Below are 11,713 nucleotides of genomic sequence, written 5' to 3' on the forward strand. Positions count from 1 at the left end.
TGTACCAAATGCTGTTTATTACGATTTACTGTAAAACTATAAACATACATGCAGATCAAAGACGACCTGTGAAAACCAGAACCCGGAAAGGGGAACAGGAGGTGAGAGGGAAGTTGCATTGCAGAGCGTCCAGTGTTTTCTAGGCTTTACATTTCAGAGTGAACTTGATTTAAGAGTTGATTGAGGGCTTTTTTTGGCACGCCTGTATTGTATACACTGGCAGGAATCCGACTGTAGTTTCCTTGAACTGTCGACGTCTGCGGCACAAGCTGCAGCCGTTGCCCTCCTCACCACAAACCCCTGTATTATCCTCTGGGGCAACTGGAAAGCCCCGAAGGATGGCAGAAGAGTGGTTAGCCTTTACCTGAAGTAATGTTGACAGGGATGTGGTGTGTTGAGTTCCCCCTGTCTTTTCTCAAGTAGTCAGTGGTTTGACAACAATGTAGCATCTAGTCTGGATGCTCGAAACCAAGAGGTGATCATGTTTATAAAAAGAAAAAAAGTGGGGTTCATGTCAGTTCTCGGTGAGCTGTTTCACTTTCAGTGCAAGGCTAACCTGTTGTTCTTACACAAAACAAACTGTGACGCAGACAGCGGGCCTAAACACATCACAGGGTATCTCCAAGCAGAAGTGACAAACACTGTTAGAATTCAAGAGTGACGATGATGAGATTATACAAATTATGAAATGCCGAGCATGTGTTACGTTCATGTTTCACAAAACCCTCCTGTTCCTCTCCATGCACTAATCAAATCGCTGGAAGATGCATTGAACAGTATGTCACAGTGAAATCATCCTCTGATATCATGAGCACAGCAGTCAGAAGCTCAAACTTGTGGTGCGATGACACACTGACACATTGCCTAGTTTGTCTAAGCGGACCCTCCCCTTTACGCACATGTAAAAGTTTGTGATTGAGAAATGCATTTCCTGTGACCGTGCCAGCTTCCTGAGTGAATACAAGCATGATAATATTATTGCAAAAAAAGATGCACATACTGAGCAAGTTCAGCAGAACTGTTTACAATACTAAATATGAAAGGTGGATCCCAGGCCACTTCTCAGGTATTGTTGTTTTCACACCTCTCATATATTTCATACCCAATTCTACTTTACTTGTCTGGTTGCAGCTACCTCAAGAGTCACCTTTATCTTTGCTGATCACATTAGGGTAAACTTTGAAAGGTATTAAGTCATATTTAAGGCAGGAGAGCCTTTGGAAGAACCAGAAAACCTTTTTTTGTTACAGCATGCTTTCACTTGAATTTAAGGAACTTTGCATGTTACCCAAGGTACAGTTTCCCTTACTGTGTAGAAACTGGATAAGAAAGATCACCACTGTGTACTTAGTTCACTGTGGTGAGCTCACTTTTACTTTTTCCACACCCACTTAGTTCTCACCTTGTCACCTATGCTCTCTAGATGGTGGTAAAAAGCCTGTGAAGTGGTAGGCTGACCTCAGACCTACCATTATTATCCACACACGTCTGACCCTCTTTTCTAAATTCAGCAGGTTAATGTTCCTCGAACTATTTAAATACATCATATTTGTGTACAGTTTTCAGTGCACAAATAAAAATAAAAAAAAGGAAGTGCTACTAAGATATATTTGTGCTACACTGCATGGTCATACATGTAAAAATAATTAGACAACGTCCCTACATGTCTGTTCACTGGGGAGACATGTGGGGACATGAAAAAAAGCACATCTGAAAAAAAAAAGGAGGAAATTCTGGGAAATTTGGTTGCCTCACAAGTGCACGTCATTTCCTCTATGACAAACTGTGGTTTCTGTCTTTTAAAAAAGTTTGAAAGGAGTGTGATTATGACGAGTCCGCGCAATTTGCCTGTGATACCGAGTGGAGAATGAATGGTCATGTAAAGAGTATGCATTTTCAACAGTTTATGGAAGCAGCAGCAAGTAAGTTTTATTACATCTACTTTTCTGTTAAAACATTAGAAAACACACACATAATTAAACACACTTGCATCTTGTCTTGCTTTTCTTTTGTGCATGCTTATTTTTTTTGATGCCTTGTAACTGCCTACAGCTGCCTGAAACTGAGTTTCTGATTCGATTTTACCGCTTCACAGTTTCACTACTCATCAGTGGTGAATCAGTTTTTGAACTATTTGGAGAATTTGGCTAATATTTGAAGAGGTTGACAATGTTTGTTGCCACTTAAACATACTTTAACTACAGAATATGTTTCTATAAAGTGTCTGAGGGGATAATATAGCAGACTTCTAGTGTTCTGGTTTTACTTGCAATGTGAAGAATCTATTTTTATCCCTCCTGCCCTCCACTTGTGGCTTTGAAATGAAGTTCCCCTCACTGGTGGGATGTAGGATAACCTTAACTGACCAGTTCCTTTCTCCTCAGCATTACTCTCTCTCCTGCTGGTTATGGCTGTTGATTCAACAAGAACTGTGGCAGCAAGCAGAACCCAGCAGTGTGGGAATTCTCTGCAACAGACTTTGAAGCTGACCAGACTTATACAGAAGGAATCTGTCGACCTAATCAAAACATATGTAAGTGCAGACATAAAACTGCTGTATCTTATTTTGCTGTGTTAAATCCACTGCTCCACCTTTAAACATAATAACATGTCGACCACTCGTGTTCCTTTTTAAGATGTGTGGCTTGATTAGTAACTGATTATCTTTCTTTTTTTTTTTTTTTGCAGAAAACTTCTCAAGGAGAAATATCAGACTATTTCTGCAAGGTGTCAGTTAATGGCATTCCTGACCCCAACATCTCTGGCCTGGATCCCTCAGAGAGGATAGCGAGCATCTCCATACATCTCCAAGACTTCATCCCACATTTCAAACGGGTGTACGAGCAGCAGACAGATTTACAGTCTCCCACGAGTCCACTGTTGGCCGAGATCATCGTTGTCAGTGCTCGCAGCAAGAACCTGGCTGCTCTCATAAACAGCTTTTACCAGAGCCTCTTCCCAAACCTGCCTGTACCGGAGCCAGCAGGGGGGCCGACAACACTACCTCCATCCCAGAATGTTTTCCAGCAGAAGGTCTACGGCTGTGCGGTCCTGAAGACCTACAAGGAGCTCCTGTCAAATATTTCCAGAGAACTGAGGACTCTAAAAAACAAAGTGTGCAGAAGGAGGATACAAATGAATGCACTCTTCTTCTGAGGATGACCTAAGGCTGGCCTTAGACAGTCAGCTCTTTATAAGACTTAAAAAGATAAGTATGAAGGTGGCTGGTACATCAATGTAATGAAGCCTATTTATGGTATTTAATATTTATTTTCATGTGTGCTTCTGATGAGAGGAGTGCTGTCAAAAGATCAAGAGTGTGAAGGTATCTCTGTGCAGGTTATGTATATTTAATTTGTCTAATATGTTATGTACATTTCTCCTATGCTGATGTAAACTTATTTGCTGTATGCAGAATTATTAAAAGATACTTTGCAGCTGTACTTCTTTATGATCTTTCATTTTTTGTGTGTGATTGCATCAATAATGTCAATTTCAGCATCATCTGAGTGTTTGGAAAAAAAAGACCATCCCAAACAAAGTCATGCATAATGCATCTTCTTATTTGCTGGACTGGATTTGAGAAACCTGTTTCCATAGTGTTGACAAAGATTTTTTGTTTTTGACAAGTTTCAAACGATAGAAAAATTGTGTAATTTGTGCTCAAAGCATTATGTGCTGAGCTCTGTGCAGATTCAGTTAATCAAGAGGGGTTAAAAGAAAATCAGGAAGCTGCTGAGACGCTGACTGTGTGATATCAGCTCACAATGACGCATGTGTTCAACACAAGGCTGCATCAGATAGGAAAGATTTCATGAAACTGGCGGGCTGTCTGGCCGGTCACAAGGTGTGGGTGGGTCAGATAACTGTATGTGTGGTTTGCGCACTTGCATCCTCATATAGATGGGGATGCAAGTGTGTGAAAGGTGGGGTGGGGAAAAGAGGGGGAAGTTGAAATTCTGCAGAAAAAAAACTTTTTTAAATAGATAACAGACACTGTATGCAAACCTGTGATCTCTATACATACATATAATATAGAAAACACATATTTTTGTTGGAATTAAGTAACACTTAACTCAACTTTCCTCAGATCACAAGCTTTCAGGAAACTGGAAGTAGAGGGGGATTCACTCTAGGTCATGAATCAAGTTCCCTGTTATAACTCTGCTTTATTTAGAGGACAAACACAGAGGGTACCTCAGGGCAACAGTCATTCTTTAGTCTACATTATTCACTTATTTTCACTACCCACTTTATGCTTTACAAGACCTCAGAGAGCTATGAAGTCTATCCGCTCACAGTTACTCGTCCTCACTGTGAAACAACAACTCAACCTGCCTTGCATGATTTTTTTTGCGTTGTTGAGGAAAAAAAACAGAATGATCTGCATAATTTCATCATTGACACAGGAAACAACAAACCCTGACAGAAATGGACAGAGATGAGGTTTTTATCTGAAAACCACAGATCAACCTGTCGTCAAATTACAACACATCATTACGGAAATGTGTCAACTTCTGCAAAACTGCATATATACTGAATATATTCTGTATCTTGTCAAACTTTCCAAGGTCAAGAAAAAAAACAAACTCTGAGCTGCGGTATTGTTTTCTATAGGCAGTGTATGAGTAACTTGCAGAGCAGCGTAGGTTATTCCCACGTTTCAACAACTGTGAGTCTATTCTTTAGCTCAGTGCTCACATCAGCATGCTAACATGCTCAAAGTGGCAATGTTAATGTTTAACAGGTTACTATAATATTTGTTAATTAGCACTAAACACAAAGTACAGCTGAGGCTGATGGGAATGTCAAATACCGTACCTGTTTTGAAGGAGGTGATGATGGCATTAGATGTTAAAAGATCACCAAAGTTATTAAAATCCATCCTGAGGGGGGCACAAATGTTTGTACCAGATTTTGGGGGCAATCCATCCAATATTTGTAGAGAAATTTCAGTAAATATTCAACCTCATGTTGGCTACAGAAGTCAGGGGATCACCAAAATCGGAATACGTCTGGTAACCATGAACATCTGTATTTTTGTGCCAATCGATCTGGTAGATGTCAAGATATTTCACTAAAAAAACTGTAAAAACTTTGAGCAGCTAGTGTCACTAGAGGAAGATTTAGACCATCAACAAAGTAATTATGATTTATCCTCTTGGGACCTTGAAAATCTGTAATTAATGAAATGGTAATTCATCCAATATTGTTGAAATATTTCAGTCTGGACCAAAGTGGAGAAGTGACTAAAAACAGCTACACACACTGCCACATCACAGTGTCAAGCTGGGGCCCAGTGTGCCGGTAATGTTCTCAATTCTCATCTTGATAGTTATAGATAAAAATTATCTGGTAAGAAACAGGACACACTCAACCAGGTCTGCAAGACTGTCAAATTTAGCATCCATTTCTTGTCAGCCACAGGCCGGGCAGATAATGCTTCTTACACACTGAATCTACCGTTTTTAATCAAGTCTTTAGCATTTTTTTAAAAGATATTTTTTGGGCCTTTTTGAGCTTTATTTGACAGAGACAGCTTGTGGTAGAGCCACAGGTTGGATTTGAACCCTGGACCACTGCGGCAAGGACTGAGCCTTTGTACATGGGGCGGATACTCTACCGGCACCCCAAGAAAAAATTTTTTTAATCAGTGATTTTTTATCATCATGCATAATTTCCTGTTTTTAGCTCAAAATTGGTTAGACCGAGATAATGTAGCTGTTCTCATCAAGTCTACCTCTCCCATCTTCAGTTTCTTTTGAATATGTGGCTCTTCAGCTGAAGAGTTCCTCGTCTCGTGTTATCTTGTGTGTTTTTTCTGGGCACAAATGTTCAAACAGAGGTAATATTAAAACAGTATATCACTGAAATTCAGGTTTTCTCTTCCACACCACAATGTCTTGGGTCTCAGTCAGCGAGCTTGTAAAGTTAAAAATGTCGTTGATGTCATTGCACTCATTGAGGTGAAGGTGGTCTGTTAAGAATAGAAAAAAAGGCTGAACGTAGGTGGTGAAAACAAAATTCCAGGTTCATTATGACACAGAAATTTTACATTTATAATTTGAAACTGAGAAATACAAGGCAGTCCTTCTTGTCTGCTGCTAACAAACCCTTCTGTGTCGGTATCCAGGGTCTGCCAGGGCTTTCACTAACATCCATCCATCCGTTATCTGTACCCGCCTATCGTCCTTCACTGACATGATTCAGAGAATTATACAAGCAGTTAGAGGTAGTGCCTCCATACCAGGTACCAATAAAAAGTGCATCATACATTTATGTTCCTTATCCTGTCATAGAATTTACATGGGAATATTTTTTATGAATCAGATGCAGGTTTATTATCGTTTACCATGCTTTACACGGTTTGACCTGTGGAGGGCAGTATATGCACATGACTGAATACACTGACTGTATCCATCTGTTTAACAGCTGTGCATTAGCCACAGATGTCAGGTATGAAGTCAGCTTGATTCAGAAGTGCTGATGGGTATCTTTGGACATGTTATACTTAGAAAGGAACTTGGCATTAACAGGAAATATCAAACATACAGTGTTAGTATACATCCAACCCACAACACTGACTCAATAGCTTTATGTATAGTAACATCAAAAAGGAACTGATAAGTTCCTTTCTGTCCGTATGAGTCTTTTTATTAATGGTGACGCGAGCTGGCAGAAACATGATGAGAAAGAAGTAGTGAGGAGGAGCCCAAGCCAAACTGGGGATGTTGTGGTCATTGCATATGATAGACTGTAACCACTCCACCAACAGGATACTTCCTCTTTATCATTTTTACTGTTTTCATATGTATCACTTTATGTAGCCTTTTTGTATTTTGTGTTGTAACGTGTGTGTACTTGTGGTCCTGTCTGCTCTCTGTTTAATGTTTAATGTAGCACCATGGCAATGACAATGAAACCCACTTGGCACACTTAGATAGATAGATAGATTTCTTTTTATTTACTCCGATGTAAAGAATATTGAGCCTTTTTGCAAAGGCTTGCGTGTTCTTGACACTGTTCCTAATAAATGTGTGCATTTACCAAAGGTCACACCAAAAGATCAGGGCTGAGAATATTTCTTAAGTGTAGCTTCAAATTTAAGATATGAAGTTATTAAATCTTCTGACATGGTGTGTCTGCAAAAGCTTTGTTTCATTATATGTTGGAATACAGCAGGTCTATGGTTTTAAGAGTAGTTTTGACCATCAAATATGACAGTCTCTTAAGATTTTATGATATACTGAAGACTAAGACTGTGGCTGAGTAATAATAATTCAGCTGTTCATAAAACACTGTGCACTTCCAATCAGTTTTCATATTCCCCCAAAACCTGATGTCATCTTTGAATTGTGAAAGAGAGGTTATAAATATATACACATGTATAAAGATAACATATTGGAATCAGGCTATATACCGCAGACCACACAGTTAACATGTTATTTCCATGACTAATGCACTCTGGAAGGTCACATACATTTTTCTGAGAAGGTGGGTGTGGTTCATGTTAACCTCTTCTTAAATTCACTATAATCAGATACCGCTTTCAAGAATTTAATCTTGCATGACAGCACTCCCATTTCCTTTTTTACCAGAAATACATGAAATCATTGACAGTCAGATCTGTTTACTGTCTTTTATTGTGTAAATGTAGTGTGCAGAGCATGCAACAAGTGTCACATGGGTGTATTTGTAACATGAATAAAAGGCATATCAAACTGTTGCATTGCTATTATTAGACATGTCTAGATATATTTATAAAATACACTTTATATCCCTGATTATTGCGTTACTGATTTATGGCATTAACATTTTCAAAGGTTCTTCAAGTGTTATTTGCATGCTTTAAGTCATACTGTCTGCTTCTCCAGACATTGATATTTGATTATTGCTTTACTGAAGTGCTAAAAGGCTGATTGTTGACTGATTATCTCATTATTGCTTACAATCAAATAAACTACTCCTAATACAGCTACAGTACTGTATATATATTTTCTTTCAGTTTGCATAGTTATTCAAACATGAGTACGGCATATATTCAACACAAGTGCCAAACTGGTGTAGCAAACAACAGATTATGCATCCTTAGATTTTTCCCGAAGTCACTGCAAAGTTTCGTGTATCAACCTCACTTACATAAGGTTGTTGTGTCCATTTTCAAAAAGCGAATGTTCATTCTTGATTCAATTTCAAATTCAGCGAGCAACTAAAAAAGAAAAAAAAAAAGAAAAGGAAGTTTTACACGGTTTCAAATGTATAATGTTGATAAAGTCATCATCCTTGAAAGTGATATGGTTGACTCTTTATTTTATCTCTTCATTCAATGTAATATTTAAGTGTTGTCTTCTGGGTACTAACCTTTAGGAAATGCTCAAATGTGATTCCCTCGTAGAACTCGTCAGGTTCCTGCATGTGAAAAATTGAAGTTACTGAATGAAGTTTGTGCAGACAAGCGGTGATCCCTACCGAATGTTGTCTTGAGACACTAACAGCTCACATACCATGTGACCCATTGAAATACTGGCCACCTCCAACATGGCAGCATCAGCAATGCTTTTGGCCGTGTTCTTCTCCAGCGTCTCACTGAGAGATAACAGCTCCTCCACCACCTGGAGAGATGCGAAAACAACAGCTCGAATATACTGTAATATTACTACAGCGACTACAGGACTCAAACCTCTGATCTCAGGAGCCTGGAAGAAATGAAAGACCTCTTTCTTTCCTTTCTTACAATTGATTGTCTTGAAAAAAGGAAGCTGACTCTCAGAAAATCTGCATCCTCAAAACACCTTTTCAAAATTCAGCTGAAAGTGATGATTGTTGTAATCTTCACTGGTTATATGCCAACTAACTAAAGTTCATTAAAAAGCTGGTCCACTGAAGTGAGCTGAAGCTTACATGTCTGTATTCCTCCAGGGTTATTGTTCCATCGTTGTCTGTGTCGTGCATGTTGAATATAACTGCAGAGAAAGACACAGCCATCAGTGTAACAGCTGTGCGTCAGCCCAAGAGAATGTCAAACATGTGATCGTGTGATTTGCTTTACAACACACATCTCAGTTTCTCCTTCCTGATCTTCTCACGCTGGTCATCTGTTATGTGCAGTGACGGAGGCTTGAAATGAGACATGACGACCAGGAACTGCTCAAAGCCGATCTCGTCAACCGTACCCTCACCATTCTGACGAAAGTTTCTAAAAGAAAAACAGTAGCAGTTTCAGTTGTGACCGTAACATGATCCCACCCCCAGAATTGCATTGTGCAGTCAAGCCACAAAAGTATCAAACAATCGTTGCTGTACCGTCTGTCAAAGAAGGCCTCTATGATCTGTGAACGAATGGGATTGCATGCGAGGTCTGGAATATCATTGAAGTGATCTCTCCTGGGGATGTGAAAGGGATTTTAAGGGCTGGCACAAACTGTCACATAATACATAATTGCAAGGTGCAAGAGACATGACGGCTGACGTGAAACTTGTTCGGCAGGTTTACAGTTCCAAAGAAACTCAGTGAAGCAGATTCACCTGCTTAAAAACAACAACAATAAATAAGATAATGACAAAACAGAAACTTAAACGTGGAACTGAAAAACTCACATTAAGACCACTCAGCACTGAAAAAAAATCCTGAAAATCTAAAAACTTACCGCAGAGTTTCTTCATTGTGGCTCAACTGGTTGAATCTTTTATGTAGGACTCCAATCTGATCATATGAAACTGAAAAGAAGAAGCAATCTTGAGGACTAAAGTTCATTGTTTTGCACAATACACAAAAAAAAGCAAGTGGAAAACTCTTCAGCTCATACAAACATTCATCATTTTGACATTTAAATCAGTAGTTTGTTGGGAATCTGAGAGCTCTTCATCTCTGACTGGTTTTTACTAGAGATTTGGATATTCATATTGTATGTAAAACACTTGTCTGTCACCGTGTAAACTCTTCCATAAGAGGCTGCAGGTTATAGCAGATATAGTTACATATAGACATAAAGGCAGGTGTCCAATGCATCTATTATTAACTGCGCCTCCCTTGGTAAACTGGCTAAAGTTTCACTTCCATTAACTTGCAGTGTAAATTATTCAGCACTGCTGCAACAAACAGACCTGAGACGCATATATCTGGACGTATCGCTATATTATAATAAAAGCAAATAATGATCATGTCTTTGTTTAACATGTCAGACGTTACGTTAGTCTCTAAGACTGAATTAAAGATAAGACATCCGGTGCAGGGAGCTCATGGTTTCTTACTTCCTACATCACTGGTGTCTTTTTAAAGAAAACGCCAACGCACAACAATGTAAAGATGATTACTCACAGCCAGTCTTTTCCGCCAGATCAGCGTATTGTGGTTGACCAGGTAAGGACTGTAGTGCACCCATACCTCAGGAAAAGCTGCTCTCTGTTCAGTCCAGTTTTAAACGGGACCCAAGACAGATCAGAAAATGAAACTGTTGGAAACGGATCTTTAAAGGATCACGTTTCGGGATCACCCATCTCTACCTGTGTGTTGTTTTATTATGACAGACCCTGCAGCTCACTCCTCTTGTCCCTCCTCGGTCGCCAAGCAGGTCTCATCCTCTGCAAACAGCGCCGGCTACTTCCGCAACTACCGTCCTGATGACGCCACACATCCAGGAACAACAGGCTGCACTTTTGAATTATTAATCCAGACTGTTTTCATCTATTCACAAACTGTCACCTGTGTGTGTTTGCACAGGTACAGGTGCAGTGCAAAGAGAGCCAAGTCTCAAATATCAAATGTAGATCAAATGTCATTTTTATAGTAAAGTCTGTGCTGCATGAGTGACATAACATGACTTGAACTTGATGTGGAAATGTTTCATTGCAAATCATAACTGGTGTCTTTTTTGATTGTATTTAAACAAACCTTCTTCTGTCATGATTGAGCAACTTCCTAATATAAACTCAACCTGCTATCAAATCCAGAAGTCTGTTATTAATAAAGAACTCAAGCCTCAGACTGGATATGTTGCACTTGAGGTCACTCGTCTCTCTCTCTCTATCGAAAAGAACGTGTTGTGACATGACTTGTTTGGGTCTGAAGTTAAAGAAGTTTGTTGTGTTTGAATACTGAAACCACAGAGGAGCCAGTCGTCAGCAAAAACTTTCCTCTCCTGAGTGAGTCACTGTTGATTAAAGAGCCTGAACGCTTCTCTTATCAACACCCTGACACATCATACAGCGAGTATCATGATTATTAGTTATCAAAAAACAAATCACCTCAGGTCATCCGTGTGATCTCAGTCAGCATTTCTGTCAAATGTGTCATCTTATTAAAATAAATATGCTCATGGTGTGGTCAGAACTCAAAAATACTGTCTGAAAAGTTCCTATAAAGGATCACAGAGGTCACTACAGTGAAACATATCTCAACATAAATATAATATTGATTAAAAGTAGTAGTACTAACACACACCATGTGGTGGTAGCATTTTGTCAACTATGTAACAGCAGTTTCTGACTGTAGAGAAATGTTTTGTTTTCACATAAATACATATCATGTTTGCGTTTGTGCTTTAAAGTGTCTATCACATGCAGATTTTACTCTCAGACATTTGAGTGTAGCACTTATGGTTCATGTCAGTGTTCATGTTAGTCTCTTTAAATTAATTGTGTTGTATGTACTCATTTTCAGTGTTGTATTATGCACCACCAAGGCATTGTTCAGATCTTCATTAAACAGTAATAA

The 11,713-nt window shown here is 39.1% G+C and overlaps 2 protein-coding genes across 3 annotated transcripts; one reads left to right on the top strand and one right to left on the bottom strand.

Moving 5' to 3' along the window:
- Window positions 1-1,769: 1,769 nt before the first annotated feature.
- Window positions 1,770-3,443, top strand: m17 (IL-6 subfamily cytokine M17). Its single transcript, XM_010737936.3, has 3 exons — window positions 1,770-1,922; window positions 2,385-2,533; window positions 2,689-3,443. Exons 1-3 carry the CDS (start codon window positions 1,868-1,870, stop codon window positions 3,154-3,156), a joined length of 672 nt encoding a protein of 223 aa, XP_010736238.2. The 5' UTR covers window positions 1,770-1,867; the 3' UTR covers window positions 3,157-3,443.
- A 4,182-nt stretch (window positions 3,444-7,625) lies between these two features.
- Window positions 7,626-10,633, bottom strand: tescb (tescalcin b). Of its 2 annotated transcripts, XM_010737956.3 has the most exons (9): window positions 10,504-10,633; window positions 10,319-10,402; window positions 9,648-9,717; window positions 9,304-9,384; window positions 9,057-9,196; window positions 8,902-8,963; window positions 8,505-8,612; window positions 8,362-8,409; window positions 7,626-8,209 (listed from the first exon to the last, which is right to left on the bottom strand). In XM_010737956.3, the coding sequence occupies exons 2-9, from the start codon at window positions 10,380-10,382 to the stop codon at window positions 8,132-8,134; spliced, it is 651 nt and encodes a 216-aa protein (XP_010736258.1). In that variant the 5' UTR covers window positions 10,383-10,402; window positions 10,504-10,633; the 3' UTR covers window positions 7,626-8,131. The 2 variants fall into 2 exon arrangements, with proteins under 2 accessions (XP_010736258.1, XP_010736250.1); XM_010737948.3 differs by having other exon boundaries at window positions 10,319-10,626.
- Window positions 10,634-11,713: the final 1,080 nt, after the last annotated feature.

Source organism: Larimichthys crocea, chromosome IX (genome assembly GCF_000972845.2).
Source record: "Larimichthys crocea isolate SSNF chromosome IX, L_crocea_2.0, whole genome shotgun sequence".
Classification (NCBI taxonomy): Eukaryota; Metazoa; Chordata; class Actinopteri; family Sciaenidae; genus Larimichthys; species Larimichthys crocea.

What these genes read in the sequence shown, in the direction of transcription:
- tescb (XM_010737956.3), bottom strand. Translation starts at nt 10,382, where the DNA reads ATGGGTGCACTACAGTCCTTACCTGGTCAACCACAATACGCTGATCTG. An exon ending in CCCTGGAGGAATACAGACAT is followed by an intron (nt 8,613 to 8,901) that starts GTAAGCTTCAGC and finishes GCATCTCTCCAG; the next exon opens with GTGGTGGAGGAGCTGTTATC. An exon ending in CATTTGAGCATTTCCTAAAG is followed by an intron (nt 8,210 to 8,361) that starts GTTAGTACCCAG and finishes TTTCTTTTTTAG; the next exon opens with TTGCTCGCTGAATTTGAAAT.
- m17 (XM_010737936.3), top strand. Translation starts at nt 1,868, where the DNA reads ATGAATGGTCATGTAAAGAGTATGCATTTTCAACAGTTTATGGAAGCA. An exon ending in GTTTATGGAAGCAGCAGCAA is followed by an intron (nt 1,923 to 2,384) that starts GTAAGTTTTATT and finishes CTTTCTCCTCAG; the next exon opens with CATTACTCTCTCTCCTGCTG. An exon ending in TCGACCTAATCAAAACATAT is followed by an intron (nt 2,534 to 2,688) that starts GTAAGTGCAGAC and finishes TTTTTTTTGCAG; the next exon opens with AAAACTTCTCAAGGAGAAAT.